Raw genomic sequence first — 24,210 nt, 5'->3', positions numbered from 1 at the left:
TGGGCTTACAGAGTCACGCCACTGACCCCTATCCCACATTTGGTAATTGGCTACGACAGGGATCGAACACGTGCCCCTTGGACAAAGAATTCTCAAACCAGCGCGCCAAACACTTAGCCAGGACGGATAAGTGGGTAAACGTAGTAAATATTTTGCGAAACGGAAAAACAGTGAAAAGATTTATGACTTTGGGAATAACGTATTTAGATTTTGTACTAACCTTCTGTGAAAGAGTCATATATTTTTGTTTCTTTGCCGAGTCTCTGTAGATTGTTTATTCTTTATCATTTTCAGAAGGGTCCAAAAGTTTTTTATTAAATACAATATAGCACACACTTGTATTAATCTATGACTATAGCAAGTTCGGTAATCCTTAATTTCCAGTTTCGATAGAAATCAACCGTCATTTGTGAAATATGTACTTGGTGCAATTTGATTCAGGATATTCATATTGTTACATAATAGTTTTTAGTAACGAATGGATACTTGTTGGCTATTGGAAACACACCCAAAAAAAAGAAGTAACCTTAATCCTAATGAAAAATAACAAAAATAATGATAAAATAATACCTTAGAAACAAAATTATGGAAACCTATCCTAACCCAACCTAACGTAACCTAATCCGAACCTCCACCCCAAATGTGCAAATATATAGCCCAAATTATACAAGCCAAATGCATTCTGTCGAATTTCAGTGCATTGTATCACCCATCACTTGTTTTGTAGCTATGAAACTGGTTTTCTAAGATATAACCTGAGCGTAATTCTTGAATGTGTTTCCAATAGCCAACTGGTCCCAATGAACGTTTAGTCATAAAAAACATTGCCACTTTAATCCCTGAACTATGAAATGTTAACAGGATACAAATTGTCTATGACATTAAAGTCTGTCGGGGTATAGGATTTTAAATAATGGCACTGTAAACTTAATGATTTCTAATGATAAATGTGGAAATGAATCAGTCAAACCCTAGTCTTAAGAAACTCAATAATAAATTTATAATAATTAAAGGGTACTCTCTAAAAATCTATAAATAATCGTGAGATAAAATACGTACGACTTGGGCCCTCCAATTACACACAATGAAAATTCATTGCAGCAGTAACAATTGAGAAAGGTGTGGCATGAACATGGGTACAATGTTTGAAGTATATACTTGACACATATTAATTATAAATTAGACATGTATTAATTATATATAATAAATATATTAGTTATAATTTATATTATAAATATAAATAATAAATAATTATAAATATAATTAATTATAAATTAAAAAAATAATTATAAATAATAATAAATTAATTATTATTTTTATGTAAATAAAAATTAAAATAAAATAATTATAAATAAATAATTATAATTATATTAATTAATCATAAATATAAAATTATAATTAAATAATTATAAATATTTATAAATTATAAATTATAAGTAATTAATAATTATATTAATATATAATTATAATTTTTTATAAATATATTAATTATAAATACCTTATAAATATACATATATAATTATAAATAGCCTATATTAATATAAATTATATATAATAAATATAAAAATAATTTTAACTTATAATATAAATGGTTATATTTTATTAATAGCCTCCCATTTGTAACCAGAAGCACAAATACTTTTACAAACCTATTTTGGTGAAAATGAAAAACTTCAATGATAAGTATTTATCCATTTATCAGTACTCCCTAAATTACCCACAAATAATCATGAATTGAATTCGGTGTAACTTGTTTATTCTCGTGTTTTCCAAACAAATGGTGGGGTGGAGTGTAGGTGTTGTGAATTTATTTAACCATATATTTTGTATTATTTGTTTGTTCTAATGACATATTTCAGATGTCAGAAACAGATTTTCACAACGACAGTTCGTAAATATGAACTAAACATCGAAACTTCATAACCTCGATTTCTCAGGTATTTATTTAGTTTTCAACTTATTGAAAAGGGCTTCCGAATCTGTATATGAAACTTGTATAAAAATAGTAACAGGTTAAGGTATTGCAAGAAATCTTTCAATTTCTTCACTTGTAGATATGAAGCAAGCGCAATAGAACTCTTAGGAATGTTGGCTCAAGTTTTAAACTTTACAAACTGACCATTCGGCAAAATCTTAAAGTATGGATGAATTGTAATTCATCCCTTTTTATCATCTGTCAGACCATTTTCTTATTCTAATTTATATTTTCCAGTAGATCGGAAACTTTTTGCTAGAGTCCCAAATTTCGTTCACGCAACTCCTAATTTTGGTGCTATAATTAAATAAAAAACAAGTTTTTCAGCTGAAAGTAAGGAGCAACATTAAACTCAAAACAAATAGAAACTATTCCGTATATGAGGGTGCTGACCCAGCCGTAATATCCCGCTCTTTACGTTAAAATTTGACCTTTCGATAATTTGAGATTCTTTGACTTTTAAAAGGTGTCCCCCTTTTTTTCGAAAATTTCTACAATTTTCCCAAACTCGTGGCCTTTGATGGGTAACACTAAATTTAATGAATAATAAAAATTTAGAATCAGCATCATAAGCAAATTCTTTTGATATAACTTGATATAAAAATTTCGTTGTTAGAGTATCGGTTTCCTTAGAGCCGCGTTGCTCCTTACTTACAATTTGTTACCACTAACTGTTTGATTATCCTTTTCTAAGGCATCCAAAAAGCAAATGCAAATTTAAAGGAGGGACTAAAGAGTAGATTTTGAATAGACTGGGTCAGTGCAGAAGTGTAAAGAGATGTATTGGTCTCAGACAGATTTGTGGTGCAATGAGTTTTTAGTAGCATTAATGGTAGTAATAATTGAAAAATAATCCGTTTACTTACACCATATCTGATAACAAAATATGATTCTTCCATTCGAGCACAAGGTCAATGAACAAAATTTATGTTATTAGTTGGGTTACGTCTAGGTCAGGGTTTTTCTTGTTTTTAGAAGGGCTAAGTTATGGAATTCGTTAAATGAGAATTTTAAAAATAGTAATATAAGGGAATTTAAAGGCTGTTGATGACTGAATTGTTTTTTAAGTATGATTTTAATGATTATTGTAATAGGATGCGTTGTTGATAGATGAAATTGGTATTAGATCATTAAATCTAGTGTTTTATTTTGATTGAGGCGTGGTAAGGAAGGAGTTGAATGTTGAGCGTTAAGTTATTAGTAGCAGGGTATATTATGTTGTAGTTTTGTTTTTTGTTTTTAAGCCCCTTGTGAGGTTATAGTTCAGTATTACTTTTTTGTGGATTTGTTTGGTTATTTTTCCTCCATATCATGTTGTGGTCTTTGGAGGGGATGAGTTATGTTAAGTTTTTTGTCAATAATTGATATTAAACACATAAAAAATAAGTAAATAAAGATGTTGGGCTTTTTTACCTATAAAAATAAGAAAAAGCCACACTTCTCAATGTCTATTTACGTTTTTTTTATTTTTAATAATAGTATCAAACAAAAAGGCGTCCATAGACTTGGGTAGTGTATGCAGAACATTAGTTCAGACCGCCATTTCTCAAAACGTATAAATCAATGGTAGCAAAATGTTTCAAAAGTTTAAGTTCGCATAAACACAATCATTAGTAAACAGGGCTGCCAAATTTTTTTGAAGGAGTGTGTCATATTTTTTCCGAAAATGTGCTTTTTGTGTCATCTCAGATTCCATAATGTGTCACAAAATGTGCCATATATTTTCGCTACAAATGGTATCATATTTAATTGTCAAATTTTTATTTAAAGTTTTGAATATATAATCTTTTCCGAATCAGCTCAAAAAGGAGTAAACTTAATCTTATCCTATTATCTTGGGATCATGACCTTTTTATGACGTCATGAAAGAAATGGAAACATTCGATTAAATTAATGTTACACACTATGAATTTGTGTCTGGGCGGCCAACGAGGCAAGTTTACATTTATAAAAGTTTAGGGACAATCCGACAGTAAATTGAAAATAGTCTTTTCGTATGACGTCGTAATCGTAATCGACTCTATACGTAATCGTCTTTATTGGCTAAGCTTTTTATTTACTCAATATGTAAGCCACTCAACCAGCTTCAATCTAGTATTTTTGTCATATTTGTTGGTGCCTTTTTAAGCCAGATCGATTATTCCGAAGGAAAGATATCTGGAAATTTGTATTCTTGTCCGAGGTGGGATACCCCTCCTGTCTCCTGTACTCCTAAAAATGGGAGTTAGTGCTTATGCATACAGCTTTGGTAAACTGCATGCTGTTTACTTTTTACTATTAAGTACGTACCAGTTGGCTACATCAAATACTCAATCAAGATGCCAATTAAGTTCAGATATTCGGCGTGCATTTTGATTTGAAATTTACGCCTATGGCTGTTTTCTTCGCGTGGTTTAGATTTTAAATATGGTGATGGCATCTGTCCTGTATTCCGCACGGTTTGCGTACTACTGCCACCGTTAGGCAGCGCTATTCCCTTCCAATAATTTGTAGCTTTTCAGGAGGTAGAAAATTGAAATTTTACTTTTCTTTTATTACCATTTAAAAAACAAGACTTGGATGACAAAAATGTGTCATTTTTTTGAAAAATGTGTCATTTTTGTCAATTGTGTAATTTTTTGTTGAAAAATGTGTCATTTTCGTCGATTGTGTCATCATTTCGACTGAATGTGTCATTGTGTCACGCAATATCAAATTGTTTCATTTTGACACAAAATGTGTCAATTTGGCAGCCCAGTTAGTAAATATATTAATAAAGGAAAGAATAACAGTAAGGTTAAATTTCGGCTTTCATATTTTTAAAATATCGTAAGTTTAAAAAAGGAGGGAAAATCGCTTATAGGGTGTTACTTTACGTCCAGTTTTTAAATTTTGTTTTTGACAAGACAAGTTTTTTTTAACAAAGGCCTTTAAAACACAATAAGCCAATTTTGGCTTCATAAGTTATATTTTTAAAGTACTTTTAAAAGCTATAAAATGTTTAACATAAAGTTTTGAAAGGAAAAAATGAGATGCCTCCAAGCATTTTAATAGCCAATGAGGCATTCAAAACATTAGTGAATCATCCAAAGTGTTCACATTATAAGATGCTATATCAATACAATTCGGAAAAATATGTACCACAAAGCCTTATCGGTACTTGGAACTGAGCAACTGCATTTCCAAGGACACAATATTAAATGTAAAAAATAAGGCATGTTAGCAACGCTGTCTCCAGATTCCAAACTCAATCTAGGTAACTTCAAAAGAAATCCTTGTTGATATAATTATTTTTCCAGTGTATTTTTGCAACCAGATTAAGTTTATCTATAATTACCACAAGAGAAAACTTTTTCTACGCCTGAAGGCAAGCGTGTTTTCCTCATTATAGGTAAGGCATAGTGCAAGGTTTCATTAAAAGATGACGAGTTTTATGCGTCGCTTCGTAAGTATACCTTTGTTTGTCTTAGAGCTTGGTCGAAACCCAGGTCGAATGGAAACTTTATAAAGTTTTTTTTTTTATTTGGAAGGGTAATGGGTATAGGATGTTTAATTTGTGTTTGTGGATGGGGAACGAAAAAATTTTCTCCGAGCCTCCCAAAATTGTATCTGCCACGTTTGCTTCTTCTCGATACCTGTCATAAGGCAAGCTATTTTACTTAGCTGTCTTCATAATATTGCACCGTTAAACTAACTTCAGATAAAACAGATCCCCTTCTTTTTCAGGCATAGCATGATTTAGCTCTTGCTTCAAATTTATTCTGTTACGGATGTGTTTGAAGCACGAATCCAACATTAGCAACCCCTGTTCATTGGCAGGCTGGGACCCACTCACGCCATACTTAGCAGCCACTCATGCAGTGATAGCAATATGTTCAATCCTTGGAAACTCGCTTGTGATATTAGCTGTTGTGAAATATGAGTCACTTCGAACATCAACAAATACTTTTGTGTTAGGATTGGCAGTTGCAGACCTAATGGTTGGACTTAACATTCCGTTTTACGTCAGCTTTTATTTTGACGTAAGCTATATATGTGAACCAGTGGCTTGCTTATGTAGATACTTTTTCGCCCTTTTTGTAACAATTTCTTCACTATTGCTGCTCGTTGGCGTGGCAGCAGATCGTTACGTTTCGATTATATATCCCCTACGATATCCAACTATTATGACAACAAAGGTGGCAGCAGTAATAGTCGTTGGGATTTTCATCTACGTTGTGGTGCTATCAAGTAAGTATAATTTATTGGTTTGGCTACAATTTGATTCCTAATCTAATTTGATCTTACCACTATCTTTTTACTTTTATGTTCAATGTCTGCTAAAATTGCCAAGCTAGTATTTAATGACTTTTATGAAGGTAGTAAATTAAAATCGCATGTTTTACTGGGAACATAAGCCCGAAGATGTCAAACCTAAGACAAGAAGATATTATTATGAATGAAGAACATAAAGTAAAAATAAATGTAAACTGATAGGAAAAAAGAAGCTGACGTGAAACGAATTCAAATAAGGGTAGTATTTCCACCCGTCATACCCTCCAAAGATGATCACTTGTACCAAAAACAAATAAATAGTTTAAATTGGAAATTCAGTATAGCAAACTAATTGTCTATACACTTGAGAAGAAAAGATTAAAAAAGAAGAAGCCATTAATAGGAATTTATACACATTGGACCGAGGGTCGTATCCAGGATATTTTTTTGGAGGGGGGTATTTTTTCGGGGGTGGGGATGGGAGGTATATAACTTTAAAGGTGCATACAAAATTTGTTTTATATATTCTGGATGCGTTTTTACAAATTTGTCAAAATTTCAGGGGGGGAGGGGCTTACAGTATTAACACTGCAATCTTAATATTTTTAATTATTAAAAATCCATCATTAGTATCCCATGTATATCTGTGCAAAGTTAGAACAGAGATAGTAACTTGATAGAGTGGACATGGGCCCAAATGTAAGCATTAAGCCCTCCAAATATACTGATTAAAAATCCTTTTGGGACTAAGATTTCAGTAAAAATTGTCATTGCTACCATTTGTGTAATGTGTAGTCAGCGGTTTGATCTAAAAGTCTGTATTTCAATATCAGCCGCAAAAAGGATCAAACAAGAACGAAGATCAGCCAAAACTAATTTTGGTGAAAATATATTAATCATTGTAAACCTAAAGGTTTACAATGATTAATATATGATTGGTAAGATCTATTTCCTAAATAATCTTTGAAAAACTATAAGTTAAAAGAAGTACAACATCTCTAAATGCCACGAAATAGAGAGAGGAAGGGGTAGAGGAGCCTGGCCAAAGAAGACATCCAACTATATAGATCATCATCTTTGTGTGACTCCGGTTTCAGCAAGGTATGACATGTCCACCATTTGTGAAATAGATGCTTAACTTGTTTGATTTTGACCGTCTTTACTGTAGTATTAGCTTTTGGTCAGTAATCAATAGTTTCTTAAGTCTCTACACACTAATTTAGTGAAAATCATACAACATTGTTGAAACATGTTATAAATATGTTTTGATTTAGGACAGTCATGCTGCGATCTTGAGATAACTACACATTGAAATTTAATAATTAGGGATTTTTTTTCTAATAATTTCTGAAGGATCATGAGTCACAGAGGTATCAAATATTTATGTTTGAAAAATTAGCGGAGGGGTCAGAGGATATAAGGGCATACTCAGTTATTTATTTTATATATTTTGATTTTGGATATCTTTTGCATAATTAGCCTCTGACTTGTGTTTAGAAATCTTAGGAGCCCTCAAATATTAATTTTAATGAAATCAATTTGGGAGGTACTCGATCGTGGTTTTGGCCCTAGCATCTTATTTTAGATCCTTTAATCATACGGATTGGAAATCCTTGAAAAAAGTTGAAGGGGTATTTTCAGCGGGTAAAGGCCCAAGGGCCTTTCTTTGAGCCCTATAATAATACTGGCTGAAAATTCTTTCGTGACTTTGATGTCAAAAAGTTGGAGCATGTTCATTTCTTTAGTAAAATTCATTTTAAAGCCTCTATTCTATGTGCAATTGGATACACTGGGCAAATGTTCTTGGGGTAAGGGTCACAAAATTGAAGTCAAAACTCATCTCCACCCCTAACTAGAAATACAAACAAGGTATGAGATGCCCTACTTTCTATTAGACTTTTTGATGAAGCTTCATCTTTAAATGGGCTATTACACAATTTTAGGTCCTTATCCCAGGGAGTGTACATTTTTTCCCTTCAGAGGAACACTTTTTGGACTTTTAACCATTTTTATTAAAATTACTATCTTAAAATTTTTGGCTGACTGCTCTGGGTAATTGGGAGCCTTAAGAAAACATTGGAAACTGCCCTATAATCAGTTTTGATCCATTTATCCAGCTTTATATGGGCAGCTGTTCTATATGACAACTCAAAGGGAAAAAAAGAAGTAAATTACACATGGGAGACACGTTGTCCCAACAGCGTTGAAGCAGTTTTTCAAAGAAAAGTAGAGGCCCTTAGGAAAACCTAAGACGTGCAGAAATAAAGTACTATGTTAATTCAAACTTAAAATGACCGTAAAAATACTATCAATGAATAAAGGAAATCCAAAGGAACAACAATTAGAATAAACAAGCAAATGAAACATAAAGATAACACATACTGATACAGATGAATAAATAAATCCTTAAGCGAGTAAAAATTAAAATGAATAATCAATTTAAACTTAAAACGGACAAAAATTAGTACAAACAGGAGTAGATACGGGGGGGAGGCACTATAGGAGTGATGGCCATTCCCCTTTAATCCTTCTAAAGGCTATAATGTCATTTGGGCTGAATTTTTGCATTTTTTAGCGATGATTTCTTATGTCAAAACATCGAAGAAAAAAAATAAATAAAATCACCATAATTATCAAGATGAGTGGAGAGAAATATTGGAAAGAAACTAAATATCAAAATTACAATAATTTTGATTCCTAAAAAACTCATCTCTTTAATATTAAAAATCTTGTCTAACAGTATATTTTGATTTTTCAATCTTATGATTGTAAGATTTTTTTTTTTAATTATGTTTGGTTTTCAGTAAAGTGCAAATAACGCAATAGCCTTACGGAGTTTAAAAGGGATCGGGTAGTAGTCCTACTATTGCTTGCATTTTTGTAGGATTTTTTTTTTTTTGTTCACTTGAGTCTTCATTGCAATTTTTACCGTCAATTTTTGGTCCTCCTTGAAATTTGGGGCTATGAAGTAATTATAAGAAAACCAAAGGAAAGAGAGCAGAATAGGGAAAACCCATTGAAAAAACGTGTCTTGCCCCATTTTTGGCTGCCTTCCAATAGATTTTGACCTTTAATAAGAAAAATGTATGTTCTAATTTCTAACTGAGTGTCCCCTTTCCAGTTTACCACAAACACTTTTTCTATATGATTTGGCTAGAGTAACAAAAAACAAAAAAAAGTAAAATTCTTCATAGTAATGAATGGTAAGTAAATAACGATCCTTGTCAATGTCGAAAGTATAAGAGCCTAATTATTGATAACATTAAACCAAAGAATCAGCTTTTTATGGTGATCTTAAATATTTACTAAATAAAAAAAAGTTTTTGTAACTGCGAGTAAGGAGCAACATTAAAACTTAAAACGAACAGAAATTATTCCGTATATGAAAGAGGTTGTCCCCTCTTCAACGCCCCGATCTTTATGCTAAAGTTTGACTCATTGTCACAATTCTACTTTTTAAAACAATAAAAACACTTTAGCGTAAAGAGACGTTGAGGAGGGGAAGAATGAGAATGCGTTGAGAATGCTTAAAGGGGAATACCATCTCACCAAAAGGCAATTTGTGCACACCACTGCTAATAATACTGTTACTGCTACATTCACTATTACTGCTACTGCTACTACTTCTATTACAGCTACTTGTAAGGCTAAGAGCACTGAGATGAAAATTGCAAGAAGAATATGAACATACAGGTTATCAGGAGGCCATCTATGCAATGTCATAGCAATGGCTAATTGTATTACGTTAAAACTTTCAGGACTTAATGATGTTCTACTGACCAAAAGGCAATATGTCAATACTACTGCTGCTAGTACTACACCTGCTATTCAGTACTATCATAGGCAGCGCAATAGCGCTGCCTAAGTTAAGTGCAATGTGGGCACAATGTATTATTTTTGTTTGTTTGTTTGTTTTGTTTAGACCAGGGCACTTCGTATCGAAGGAGGTGTCGTAGAAACTTCGAAAAGAGCTCCTTCGATTGGAAATTGAAAGGACTAGTTTTCTTTTTCATAGTCGAAAGGGATAGAAGGGCAACTAGCCCCTCCCACGCCCATTATTTCCCCAAACATATTCAGTCAAAGTTTTTGAGATAACTATTTTTTTCAACGTATTTGAAAGATCCGGAAATCATGTTTCTGAGGATGACAACCCCCCCCCAAAAAAAAAAATCCTGAGGGCAAGGTTTTAAGTTGTGTCCTGGGGGTCTAAAGAAAGGGTGGTCGTATAAATTTTCGAGGGGCTAATTGGATTACTAATTAGAATTTTAAGTGCCCTTTTTGAGATTCAGAGTGATTGGAGGATGGATACCCCCCCCCCCCAAGCAAGTACTCCGTATTTTCCCGAAATGCTTGTAATAGAAATTTTAACATGGCCATTTGTTCGCAAAGAGCCCATTCAATCGAAAACTGAAAGGACTACTGCCCTTTTTAAAAGTAAAAAAAATTGGAAGGCAACTAACCCCCCTCCCAAGCCCACCATTTTCCAAACACAACCAGTAAAATTTTTGAAATAGCCGTTTTGTTCAACGTAATTGAAAGGTCAGGAATTCCTGTCTTTGAGGATGAAAACCCCCTCTCACCCAAAGAGACCTCGCATACGATAGAAATTTTGAGATGGCCATTTGTTGTCAAACAAACTTCAAAAAAAGATCATTCAATTGGAAATTGAAAGAGCCATTGCCCCTTTTGATAATCGAAAGTGATTAGAAGGAAACTAACCCCCATCCCACGCCCACCACTTCTCCAAACACATCCAATAAATATTTGTTCCACGCCCACCATTTCCCCGAACACATTCCATCAAAATTTTGAAATAGCCGTTTTGTTCAAAGTAATTGAAAGGTCTGCTAATTATGTCTTTGAGGATGACAACCCCAATAGCCCTCGAGAAAAGAGAAAAAATTTTGAGATGGTCATTTGTTGTCATAGAAACTTGGAAAACAGCTCATTCGATTTCATTCTATTGGCTGACAACCTCTATGCCTTCTCAAGACCACAATTCAATTTGCGCTTTACTGAGAACAAAATACATTTGAAATGTTTTTGCCTTTCTTACTTTCATAAGTAAAAATTATCAAAATCTTAACGAAGAAATGCCAGTATATGCCAATTTAACTAACAATACACGGTCATTTGTTTATTTCTTTTTTTCAGTAAAGCAAAATTGTGTTCTGGTCTTGAGAAGGCATGAGAGAACTCATGTTAATCTTTCCTCGTTTTGAGTTTGACTCGGCTGTTTATTGTAATTTCTGTTCTTTTTGAGTTCTATTTATTTATTGGTAGTGATTTGTGGTAATTTTACGCTTGGAAAATTGTTTGACTTTACTTTTGCTTTTTCGCTTTACTTTTATTTGAAAAACTTGTGGAAAAAGTTTTTTAAATTAATTACTAGCAATTTCAGTATTACTACTGTGACTACTATTACAACTATGCCTAAGGGTATGAAGGTGAAATTTTCAAGGAATTTTGAGGGTGAAGGTGAACTGAATCACAACGCACCGTCTGTATGCAGGTTGTCAAAAAGGTGTAACAGAAATATCTTAGGAACAGTTTGGTGTGTGAACTTGAAACTAACAGGGCTTGTCGTGACGGATGTTAAGCTAACCAAAAGAAAATACTACCATTCTATACTACTGCATCTACTCATACTACTGTTACTATTATTACTACTTTTACTGCTAACTCTGCCACTGAAGCATAGGCTACTAATAATAACTCTACTGCTACTACTACTACTACTGCTATTAAAACTAAAGTTACTAGGGCAGAAAATTTGGGATTTACAGAAACTGCATGGAACTAATTTGATACTCAATATGCCCACACAGGCTGTCAAGTGGGCGCATCAGAAATACTTCAGGAACGGTTGATGGCCTTAAGCTGAAACTTTCAGAGTGTGTTTAAGGGGATTTCGCAGAAATCCAAGGTGCTATGCGCCTACTGCTACTAATGCTGCTACAACTATTGCTACTGCGCATGCTTGGGGTTTTGAGGTGAAACTTTTGATGAATATTTAGGCGGATGTTGAACTAAATCAAAACAAACTATGATCATGTCGACTTTCAAAAAGGTGACAAAGCAGTACCTGAAGAACAACTTATGTTATTAAGTTAGACCTTTAAGAGTAAGCTGTGGGTGATTTTGAACTTGCCAGAAGGCACTATCTGTATACTTTTTCTACCACTACAGTTACTGTAATGAATGACGCTAAGGGCACTAGGATGAAACTGTTAAGAGACGTTTAGGAGGATTTCCAATTAAAAAAAAAACTGAAGGGCAAATAAGCAATATCATAGGCAGCACCACTCTATAGTAGCTAGAAATCATAGAAATTTTAAAGGAGCTGATTCGATTCGAAACTATAAGTTCTGGTGTCCTTTTTAAGAGTAAAAAGAGATTGGAGGGTAGGCAGCCCTTCTATAAAGCCCGTTCATTTTTAAAAAGCATCCAGTCAAAATTTTTAGACAGCCATTTTGTTCAGCATAAGAGAACGCTCCAGGAACTATGTCTTTAGGGATACAGGGAATGTAAACCCCCACAACTATGCAATTGGCCCATGGCCCATTGTGCTTTAAAACTAAATGTTTCTTTAAACTAAATCAAAAGGCTTTGTGTTTATGGTTGTCAGTAAGACAGCTCAGCAATATATCGAGTGCGACTGGGCGTATTAAGTTGAAACTTTTGGGGCTACAACTATTACTACTTCTGCTCTTACAGTTTAAATTAATAAAAAGGGTGTAAGTGTATCCAGGTTGTCAAAAACCATATATAAAATCTTTTGGGAATGGTATTAAGTTTAATTTTTCAGGTAAACTTCAGGAGTTTTAAAGTTTGATGAAAAAGTACTGTTTATGTCAGGATTAAAAATTGTTGAAAAAGTTTCTCCAACATACAAATAGCAGCCCAAACTGTGCATTCTTATGAAAAAAAAATAAAAAGGAATGAAGTACTTTTTTTTCATAAAAAAGACTATGTAAGTAAAAACAGGAACAAAAATTAAATTAAGAAACTTTTTCCACAAAACAAGTTTTTCAAAGAAAAGTTAAGAGCTTTTATAAGACAAAAATGAGTATATATAAAGTCAAATGATCTTCCAAGCGAAAAGCACCACAAATCACTATCAATAGATAAATGGAACTTAAAACGAACAGAAATCATAACAAATAGCTGAGTCAAACTCAAAACGAGCAGAAATTATCATGAGTAGGGCTGATAACCCCCATGCTTTCTCAAAATTTGCACTTTACTGAAAAAAAATGCGTTTTAAATGCTTTGCCCCGGCTATTTATTGTAATTTCTGTTCGTTTTGAGTTTAATGTATTTATCGATAGGTATTTGTGGCAGTTTTACGCTTGGAAGATCATTGTTTTTATACATGCTCATTTTTGGCTTAATAGAGCTCTGTACTTTTCTTTGAAACCTGTTTTTGAAAAAAAGGTTATTAAATTATTGACTCTTAAAAGGGGCCTAGGACTTTCAATTGCCAATCGAACGAGCCCTTTTCAAAGTTTTTACGACAACCCCATCTATAAAATGGTCTTGGTCAGAAAATAGAATTAAATAAATAATACATTATACCTACATCGGTCTTTACTTAGGCAGCGCTATTGCGCTTCTTGTGAACAAACAATGAACTTCAGCAAGGCTACTTTTTATAATTAGAGGATCACATAGGCTATAGTGCAATGGGGGCAAGAAAAGGTTTTCCTCTGAGCTTGGTTAGGGCTCTTAGCGGTCCTGACTAGGGGATAATCAGTATGAAAGTGAATCAAGACCAAAAAAGCAAGTAATTCTGAGTTCATTTTGAATATAGACTCCGAAAGTTCAATGACTAAAATATAGTCACACTTATTTTGGTTATCAATTTAAAAAACTTGTTCCACAAAGCAAGTTCTTCAAAAAAAAGACCTCCATGCTTAAAACACAAAATACAAGAAGAAACAAAAATTATCTCTAAGAAAGGAAGAACAAATCTCCTCCATGGTAGATCCTTTTTTTAAACTCCATTTCTATGGACTCCGTCATTTAGACAAAAATTGCTAAAATAACATCCCTAAGGATGTCTTCAAATAAAGTAGGCCCATAAATAATCCGTTATGTCCACTCATCAAGGAAAAACCATCCTGGCTTAAAGCCCGTAACCATCATCGAGGAACTAGTTCACCAGATGTTTTCCCTAAGTTGAGGGGAGCCAGATACCTTATGTTAATTGAAGTTTCTTGTATCTGATAGGAACCACTTAGTAGGACCATCCTTTTCATTCCGTTGGTTAGATAAAGTTTTTGGCCAACTTAAAATTTGACATCAAGGATACGAAAGAAATGCGTGGTCTCGTTAGTAACTAGGTCCTAGAAATTTATTATTGAACATGGCAAGACGGGAAATTAGGATCTAGGTTTATCTTTTTGTCAAGGAAATGAAAACAAGAGACTGATTGCTATTGAAAAAATACTTTTGAGTCGATAGAAGATCTAAAGCCGAGCTAACAGATCATGACAAGGATAAAACAAAATAAAATTAAAATAAAAAAAACAGAATTGTTTTTGTACAAAATAATGTTCTGGGTGTTAAATATCTTTCATGAAATTGGATGAGTTTCATTTCCAAAGGATTGTATCACTGAAATGGCTTTTAAGTGACTTGTTTATGGATGCATCCTAATGGCTAGTTTCTACCTAATATTAATTAATTAAAAAAAATCCACTCAATAAGTTTTTCAAGGAAAAGGAAAGAAGTCTATTAAACCAAAAATGAGCAAAAATTGAATTAAATAATTTGACTAGCGTAAAACTAACACAAATCAGCATCAATAAATAAATGAAACCCAAATTGAACTGAAATTACAATAAATAACCGAGTCAAACTCAAAACGAGCAGAAATTAACGTTATTAGGGCTCACAACCCATATGCTTTCTCAAGGCCAGAGCATAATTTGCATTTTACTAAAAATAAGTACAGATTGTGTAATATCAGTTTATTTAGCATTAAAATCTTAATAATTTTTGATGTTCTAAAGTTACAAAAGTGAAAACAATCCAGTTTCAAATGAGCCGCAGCTGAAGTTTATACAAATAGCATTTCCATAAAAACCTTATATACTCCCAGGGGATAACATGCAACCCTTGCCCCAGGGCTCTGGTGGGCTGCATCAATCCTAGAGGCATTGTTATATGTTCTTCGGACTATTTTAAACAAAATGGCTATCTCACAATTTCAATCAGATGCGCTTGGTGAAAAGGGTAGTCGGGGGAGGTTGATAGTTGCCCTCTTTCCCTTTTGACTCATAAACAGAAACTATGACTTCCAATTTTCAACCAAGTTAGACTCCTCTAAAGTTTACACAACTATCCCTTCCATAAAAACCTTAAATGCCCCCAAGGCATAACTTACAGCCCTTGACCTCGAAATTTTGATTGAATGTGTTCGGGGAAATGGTGGGCGTGGAAGGGGGTTAGTTTCCCTCTAATCATTTTCAATTATTAAATAAGGCACTAGCCCTTTCTATTTCTAATCGAATGAGCCCTTTCTGTCTACCCCCCCCAAAAACAAAAACAACATTGTGTCAACATCGTTCTTTACTTAGGTAGCACTATTGCGCTGACTATGATTTAAAAAAAAAAAGTTTTTTTCTGAGGGAAGTAAAGAGTAATGTTGATGCTCAAAACGGAAAAATTATTGCTTCACAGTCTACCTTACACATATTGATAAAGCTAGTGCAAACAAACCAACTGATGATATTTCCCTATGTCGGTTTGATTATAGAAAACTAGTGCTTTATTGAAAACACATAAGCCAAGTGCATAAACAATAACATTGATGTAATAGTCAAAAGTGAGTACAATTTTAAATTGTAAGAAATATGTTTTAGTATTACTCAAAATGAAGATCAAATAAGTCCTAACATAAACTGCGGAAATCCGGTTATTTTTTTCTATACAACGGAAAACGTCAAAGTATGATACAAATTCTAAAGCCTGTCAATAATTCTAATACTATCAAGATGGCTTTACGTTTGGCTTGTCTACCAACTAATCATGAAGTGGCCTTTTCAGAACCAAAACAAGGTCCAATCATTAGACTGAATCAATTGTGCTAAAGTGTTACCAAACTAAAAGAAAAAAAAACCAATAAATCTAAAATGCTTTATTTTTATGATGTAAAAAGTGTCCTTAATTAGTATTCCTTTGCTGTACCAAATCTTCTATAGTATATTATTTTGTGTTTTTAGTATAGCACTAATTTTCTACAATCGTAAAGACATAGCGAAATATCATCAGTTGAATTAATATGCACTAGTTTTATGGACATATGTAAGATAGACAATGAAGCAATAATTTTTATTCGTTTTGAGGTTCAACTTCGCTCTTTTTTAGTAAATAGATTCGATGATATTACAAAATATACAAAATCTTTTTCTGTTATCCTTTGGCGTTTGATCCATACTGATATATTCTGGATGAAACTCCTCACCTTGTTTCGTCTTCCTTTGTCATTTCCAGAAAATAAATTTGTAACCTGTGCACATTTCACGCATAGCTTTCCTACATTTCCTTTCACTATTATAACTTTTCTAACCTTTAACTACTCATATAAAATCAACTCTAACAAAAATTTCCTACTGCTATCAAATACATTACATCTGCGTTTCATACCCACACTAGTCTACTATTTTTTGTCTCGCTCTACCCATTTGCCCTATCTTTTCTGAGGGTTCATTTACTGAGGTTTCAATCGGTTAATTTACGTTACGAAAAAAATCTCTTTTACTTCTTATTGTCCACGACTGCTCGTCTTGCGTAGGGGGCTGCTCCCTTCATACTATAGTCAAACATTTTTTATCTTCACATAAAAACACTTCTCTATTCATAATATAATTTATAAACTAGATCATCATATACCATACTCGAACACACTCATTCGGCCTTCCGATATTGGACAATTAAAATTCTTATCAATATAGATTTTCCATTCCAGTTTAAGCCTCGTTCATATAACGCGACCATTAAACGCGACAATGCGAAGAGTATTACAAAAATACGTGAAATTTCTGTCAACAAGGTAATGGCAACTGTTTTCTACGACAGTGAAAAAGTTTTAGTAGGGGTGTTTTTATAAGGTTGAAAAACTAGCACAGGGGTCGATTATGTAAAAGTTTTGAGGAAATTTTGAGCAGAATCAGCTCAAAGTCGTGGAATCCTCTTCCATCATTCCACAGCACATTCTTCACAGGCTAAAAAGAACTTCTGAGATAATTTCGGTGGGAGTTGCTGCCATATCAAACAGTTCGTGGTAACGAACTGTAGTAAGGAGCGACCCGGCTCAATAGTAACCAAAACTCTAAAAAATGGAATTTTGATACCAATAGCTACATCAAGAAAATCGCATTTTAATGCTGATTTCAAATATACAACTTTCATCAAGATTAGTCTGACCTATCAAAAGTTACGAGCCTGAGAAAATTTGCCTCATTTTAGAAAATAGGGAAAAACACCCCCTAAAAGTCATACAATCTTAACGAAAATCACACCATCAGATTCAGCGTATCAGAAAACCTTATTGCAGAAGTTTCAAGCTCCTATCTACAAAAATGTGAAATTTCGCATTTTTTGCCAGAAGACAAATCACGGATGCGTGTTTATTTGTTTTTTTTCCCAGGGGTGATCGTATCGACCCAGTCGTCCCAGAATGTCGCGGGAGGGCTCATTATATCGGAAATTAAAAGTCTAGTGCCCTTTTTAAGTGACCAAAAAAATTGGAGGGCACCTAGGCCCCCTCCCACGCTCTTTTTTCCCAAAAGTCACCGGATCGAAATTCTGAGATAGCCATTTGATTCACCAAAGTAAAAAAACCTAATAACTATGTCTTTGGGGACGACTTACTACCCCGCAGTCTCCCTGGGAGGGGTTGCAAGTTACAAACTTTGATTTGTGTTTTACATATAGTAATGGTTACTGGGAAGTGTACGGACGTTTTCAGGGGCAATTTTTTTGGTTTGGCAGGGAGAGTTGAGGTGGGGGGGGGTTACGCGGGAGGATCTTTCCATGGAAAAACTTCTCATGGGGGAAGAGACTTTCAATGAAGGGGGCACAGAATTTTTTTTGCATTATTTAAAAAAACAAGGAAAAAATAAATATGAGAAGTTTTTTCTACTGAAATTGAGGAGCAGCATTAAAACTTAGAACGAGGATAAATTATTGCGCATATGAGGGGTTTACCTCCTCGTAATACCTCGCTCTTTACGTGAAAGTATTTTTAGTAATTTCAACTATTTATTCTACGGCCTTTGTGATTCAAGGGTCATTCTTAAGGAATTGGGACAGAATTTAAGCTTTAGTGTAAAGAGCGAGGTATCAACGAGGGGTGAACTCCCTCATATACGCAATAAAAATATATAAACATAGAAGTTCGTTACGTAAGTTAATTCGTAAATTACGTATATTTTTTACTAATGAAAATGTTCGTAAAACAATCAAAAGTTCTAGTTGCCTTTTTAAGTAATCAAAAAATAAGAGGGTAGCTAGGCTTCCTCCCTCTCTCCTTTTTTCTCAAAATCTTCCGATTAAAACTATGAGAAAGCTATTTAGCCAGAAAGAAAATTAATATGCAAATTTCGTTTTAATTATTTATGTGCGGAGAGCCAAGATCAAAACATGCATGAATTAAAAAACGTCCAGAAATTAAATATAAAAAAACAAGTATTTTTAAATGAAAGTAAGGAGCGACATTGAAACTTAAAACGAACAGAAATTACTCCGTATATGAAAGGGGCTTTTCTTCCTCAAGGCCCCGCTCTTTACGCTAAAGTTTTTTCCTTTTTTAAAAAGTAGAGCTAATAGAAAGAGTCAAACTTTAGCGCACAGAGGGAGGCGTTGAAGAGGGGACAACCTCTTTCATATACGGAGTAATTTCTGTTCGTTTTAAGTTTTAATGTCGCTCCTTACTTTCATTTTAAAAAACTTGTTTTTTTTATGTAATTTCTGAAAAAAGAGCTTTTCGATGAGTCATAAAATATATCTCTATGAGTTTCTGGTGATCCGCTAGCTTTACAATGAGTCATTAAATATCTCTCTATGAGTTTCTGATGATCCGCTAGCTTTTCAATGAGTCATTAAATGTCTTTCTATGAGTTTCTGGTGATCCGCAATAAATTACATGAACTGAACTGAACTGAACGTGTTGTTCACGGTGGGAAACACTTTTCATGACAATCTGGTGCCATTTTCGGGGGGGTTTAAGGCTCTTTTCCTAAATTTTCATATTTTTAATAAGCTTTTACTTTTAATATTCAACGAAATAATTAGTTACCATTCCTGAAAATTGTTAGATAGTATTTTTTTTATCAGGTAGTTTTTTATTCAGAAAGTGAAATTTCAACTTTTAGTTATTATTAGCTGTGGCTCACAGTTTGCTAGGTTGCAGCTACTGCTGCCTTATTGAAAATTTGCCTTATTTTCAAAAAAAGTGGGAAACACTTTCTCAGAGTAATATAATCTTAATAAAAACAACACCGTCAGATTCAGCATATCAGAGAATCCTACTGAAGAGGTTTCAAGCTCTTATCTACAAAAATGTGGAATTTTGCTATTTTTGCCAGAAGAAAGATCACGGATTTATTTATTTATTTTCTTTATTTCCCTCAAAAATGAGGAGTAGGCTACAATATAATATAAAGAAAAGACAAATGATAACGCTTAAATATCAAGTATTGATCAAACAATGCGTGGATGCGTGTTTATTTGTTGTTTTTTTTCTCTAGGGGTGATCGTATTGACCAAGTAGTCCTAGAATGTTGCAATGTTCCTTTTTAAATGACCAAAAAATTGAAAGGCATCTAGGCCCCCTCCAACGCTAATTTTTTCTCAAAGTCACCGGATCAAAAGCTTTAGATAGCCATTTTATTAAACATAGTCTAAAAATCCACTAACTATTTCTTTGAGGACGACTTAATCCCCCACAGTCCCAGGGGGAAGGGGTGCAAGTTATGAACTTTCCCCATTGTTTACATATGATATAGGTTATTTCGAATATACATACGTTTTCAGGGTTTTTTTTTCTGGTAGGGGGGGGGGGTTGGGTCAGGGGGAGAGCGTCAAAGGGTGCAAGTTATGAACTTTCCCCATTGTTTACATATGATATAGGTTATTTCGAATATACATACGTTTTCAGGGGGATTTTTTCTGGTAGGGGGGGGGTTGGGTCAGGGGGAGAGAGTTCAGGGGTCTTTCTTAAAGAATTTGAAAACAATTTGAACTTTAGCGTACAGAGCGAGGTATTGACAAGGGGGTGAGCCCCCTCATTTACGCAATAATTTCAGTTCGTTTGAAGTTTTAATGTTGCTTCTTACTTTCAGTTGAAAAAACTTGTTTTTTTGTTTGATTTATAAAAAGCAAGTAGATAAGAGCAATGAATTTTAGATAAGCCATTAAACATCTCTGTATCATGTTTTGATAATCTCCTAGCCCTGGTAAAAAAAAAGAAGAAAAAAAAGACACATCAGTGCTACCCTTATAAAAAGTGATTTTCCTTGGTAATCAATGCGGAGGATTGTAATTGTCCTATACAAGGCTATCGACCATACTAATTCCAACGGTGCACTTTTCAGTTCGATTTGATGCTTTTTTCGAGGGGTTTCAGGCTTTTTTCGAAATGACTATAAATTTTTCTCGCAATTAACTTTTACTTTTTAGATTACACAAAATAATCGTTATCATTTCTGAATTAGAGTCAGATGGGAATTTTTTCTCATGCTACAATTTTTTTCAGAACGGTTTTTCAACTTTTGGTTACTATGGGCTATGGTTCGCTTTTTACTGGGTTACAGCTACTGCTGCAACCATGGTCCTGTTTCTTCGTATATGTCAAGTAGTTGGTCGAACAATGAGTCTTAACTTAAAAAAATATACCAATGCACTGTAAGTGTTGTTTTGTTTTGAGATTTTTCTTGAAGGTTTGATGAAGGCTAGCCGTACTAGCCGAGGGGTTGGCACGCTAGATTTGAAAATCTGATTGTTTTGTTTGGAACCGGGGCCAGCGGTGTCACCCTGGAAGTATAGCCAGTGACCCAGGTGTAAATGGGTACCTGGAATAATGTGGGGAAAAAGGGAGGTATCCAATTATTTGCCCCTAGCCATGTATTGAACTCCTTAGTAAAGGCTGAGAATCAGGAGATTGGTACTTGCGCTACGGATAGCAAATCATTCGTCAACATACGAAAAACTTTAAGAGACTTTTAAGTTTGATGAAGTCTATTACGAAGGGTAATCCTGAATTCGAAAGACTGTATGGGCCAAGGCATTAAGCAATCAGGATGACTGGGAGCAGGGCCGCCGATTAATCTTTTAAAGTGCAACACACAACAATATTAATTAATAACCTTTCAAAATTTGTATTGGACAGAAAGCCCTCCTGCTCAAACCGTCCCAATGGAATAGTTGCTCATCATTTAAAAAGTTTTGCATAAGAATGCCTCTTCTTTTAAAATCAAGATTTGGTCCGTTCAAAACGTGTGAAAAACTTATTGAAAATTCCTAAACCTTGGGAGCGGATCCTCAAATTTACCGTTCGTAAATCAAACATTCGTGTGCATATATGAATAAATTGTGCGCTATTTGCACAGAGTATGAACTCAACGAAAAAGTTTATCCCAAACCTGCGTAGTTACTTGCCAGAAGATTTTCAGAGTGCCAAGTTTGCTATCATAATGTTGAAAGTCACTTTAAGTAATATGATTTACCAATTCATCCATACCCATCTTAACAGCCGGTTAATACTCCCTTTCTAATTGATGATGCTTATCCATTAATTTAAGGCTGTCTCAGAAAAAAGGCGCAACTATGACCTATGCAAGGGGTTATATTGCAAGTATAAGCATAATTATAACTAAGCCGGTCAGAAGCCGAGCGGACTTAAGACGCCGTTGAGACTCTTGAGAATAAATTTTTAAAATGTTCAACAAATCGAATGGGTTTCAGAGAAAAAAAATTCTATAACAAGCAGGAATAAAGCCATATTATAAATCCAACAAAAATGAACATGGATAACTATGAATAAATAAATGAAAGTTAGAAGAATTCAGACTTGAAACAAACAAAAATTATCAAATTTGTGCTCGTTTGACTCTTTCCTGTAAACTAATTTAGAATGTTGTTGCGATCTTACGGGAAATAAAAGACGGGTTCGAAATGAAGGGAAGCAACACCCTGGCCTCTGAAGAATTTAAATGGGGGTTAATCCTGCTCTTATTTGTCATAATTTCTGTTCGTTTTAATTTTTATTTAATGTGCTGCCATCTGCTTTTACAACCTATTTGTTTTTCAGATTTCAATTAAGTTTGCCATTTTGTTTTCTGAGTTCGGAACTGACAAAGAAAATTGATATTACACGAACCCCTTTGACAGTTTTGCCATTTTTAGACAAACGGGAGGCTGCTTTCTTAGTAGTGACACTAGAAAGTTAGCTCACGGCAAGACAACCAACTTTAGAACTAAAAGAGACAAAATTAGGGTTTTTCAACGTTGATTAGTATCCCTTACAGAACCAATCTATGCATTTTATCATCTTTTGTTCTAAAATCGATCATGATCTATACCATTTTTATCCTTTTGAAAGGATAACAACTTCTTTATCATGTTACGCTCAAAACGAAATTGGATAATGTCAGCTTTTTCGTGAAAAGGTAGGCGTGTTGCATCTTTTTCGTATCAAGCAAAGATTTTCAACTTGTATGATTAAGAAAAGGTAGACAGGATCAATATTGTTTGAACTGGGATCAAGCTAGGATTTTCAATTGATATTTTTTGGAATCACAAAGTGAACTCATGGCCTTTCTAATATTCTTCCTCTCCCCTTCGGCTTTTTAGGGGATGGCTAGACAAATCTCGCATTGTTTTAAGAGGAACAATAAAAAGATTTTCAGTTTGTATTGACGGAATTTTTAACAGAATGGTAGGTACGCTGCAGATGTCTTTAGCTGAAATCGTCCATGTGCTTTGAATTCATAATCTTAGTCTAGGATAGTTTTACTTTCCTGTTTTATTCCTTACTCTCCCAAAGTCTTTGCCGTGTTGATGAGAGTGCCGTGAGCCTTATTATTTTTCAGTCCTTTTAGTTCTGTCGCTAATTATTCCTCACAGAACTAACCTTTCTTCACATCCAAAGTATCACTAACTTTTTCATTTTCCTCTATGTCTTTTCCTGGAACTCTATTTCGGCTTAGAAAATTCTCAAAATATTCTGCCAATCTCTCTTTAACCCTTTCCTTGTCACTAACTGTGGCCTCTTTTCTATTTTTAACTGGGACAAGTCCAGATTGACAACTCCCTCTCAATTTATTAGTTTGCCAGCACAATAGTCTATTATTATGCCGTCTACCTGCATCTTCCAGATCATCGGCAATTTCTATCACTCAGATAATTCTTGTACAAGCGCCTTCTCCTCTAAGCTAAACATAAAGCTTTTTTACTAATATTCATAACTGTGGTTCTAACTTTCTTCCCCAGGACACCATCAGCAACTTCAGAAATTGTTTTCCTAAGGTTATTCTATCCATCTTCTACATTGTCAAATTTTTAACTCTCGAGTTTAGCATTCAACTGTTCCTGGAAAGTTTCGCTCAAATTCTCATCCTAGACTCTACCAATATAATAATTTCCGGGAAGGTAGTTACCCTTCCGAAATTTCAGCTTTAAATTTACCCTAAACACTACCCGCTCTTTACGCTAAAGTTTTTTACTGTTTTAAAAAGAAGAGTTGAGAGAAAGAGTCAAACTTTAGCGTAAAGAGCGGGGCGTTGATGAGGAAGCAGCCTCTTTCATATACGAAGTAATTTCTGGTCGTTTTAAGTTTTAATGTCGCTCCTTACTTTTAGTTAAAAAAAACTTGTTTTTTTTCTATTTAATTTAGCACAAAGGACGATGTTTGCACCTAATAATCGCTTTTTAAATTACTGATTCAATATTTCTTTCTTCTAGAAGCATTAAAATGCAAGACTAATTGAAAAAAT

At 33.9% G+C, this 24,210-nt stretch overlaps 1 protein-coding gene and 1 long non-coding RNA gene across 3 annotated transcripts in view; one reads left to right on the top strand and one right to left on the bottom strand.

Annotated features, from left to right (window-relative positions):
• Positions 1-24,210, bottom strand: part of LOC136037243 (uncharacterized) — a 303,458-nt gene that overhangs the window by 25,547 nt on the left and 253,701 nt on the right. The gene's annotated exons all lie outside the window — the stretch shown is intronic.
• LOC136037241 (adenosine receptor A2b-like) overlaps positions 1-24,210 on the top strand; it is a 157,513-nt gene that overhangs the window by 41,745 nt on the left and 91,558 nt on the right. For both annotated transcript variants that reach the window (XM_065719856.1, XM_065719855.1), the window contains exon 2: positions 5,681-6,184. In XM_065719856.1, the coding sequence (XP_065575928.1) occupies positions 5,725-6,184 (460 nt within the window). In that variant the 5' untranslated portion in view covers positions 5,681-5,724. The remainder of the gene's footprint in view (positions 1-5,680; positions 6,185-24,210) is intronic.

Source organism: Artemia franciscana, chromosome 16, assembly GCF_032884065.1.
Source record: "Artemia franciscana chromosome 16, ASM3288406v1, whole genome shotgun sequence".
Lineage (NCBI taxonomy): Eukaryota > Metazoa > Arthropoda > Branchiopoda > Anostraca > Artemiidae > Artemia > Artemia franciscana.
Note: the sequence above shows the minus strand (reverse complement) of the source record. Positions and strands in the feature narration are given on the sequence as shown.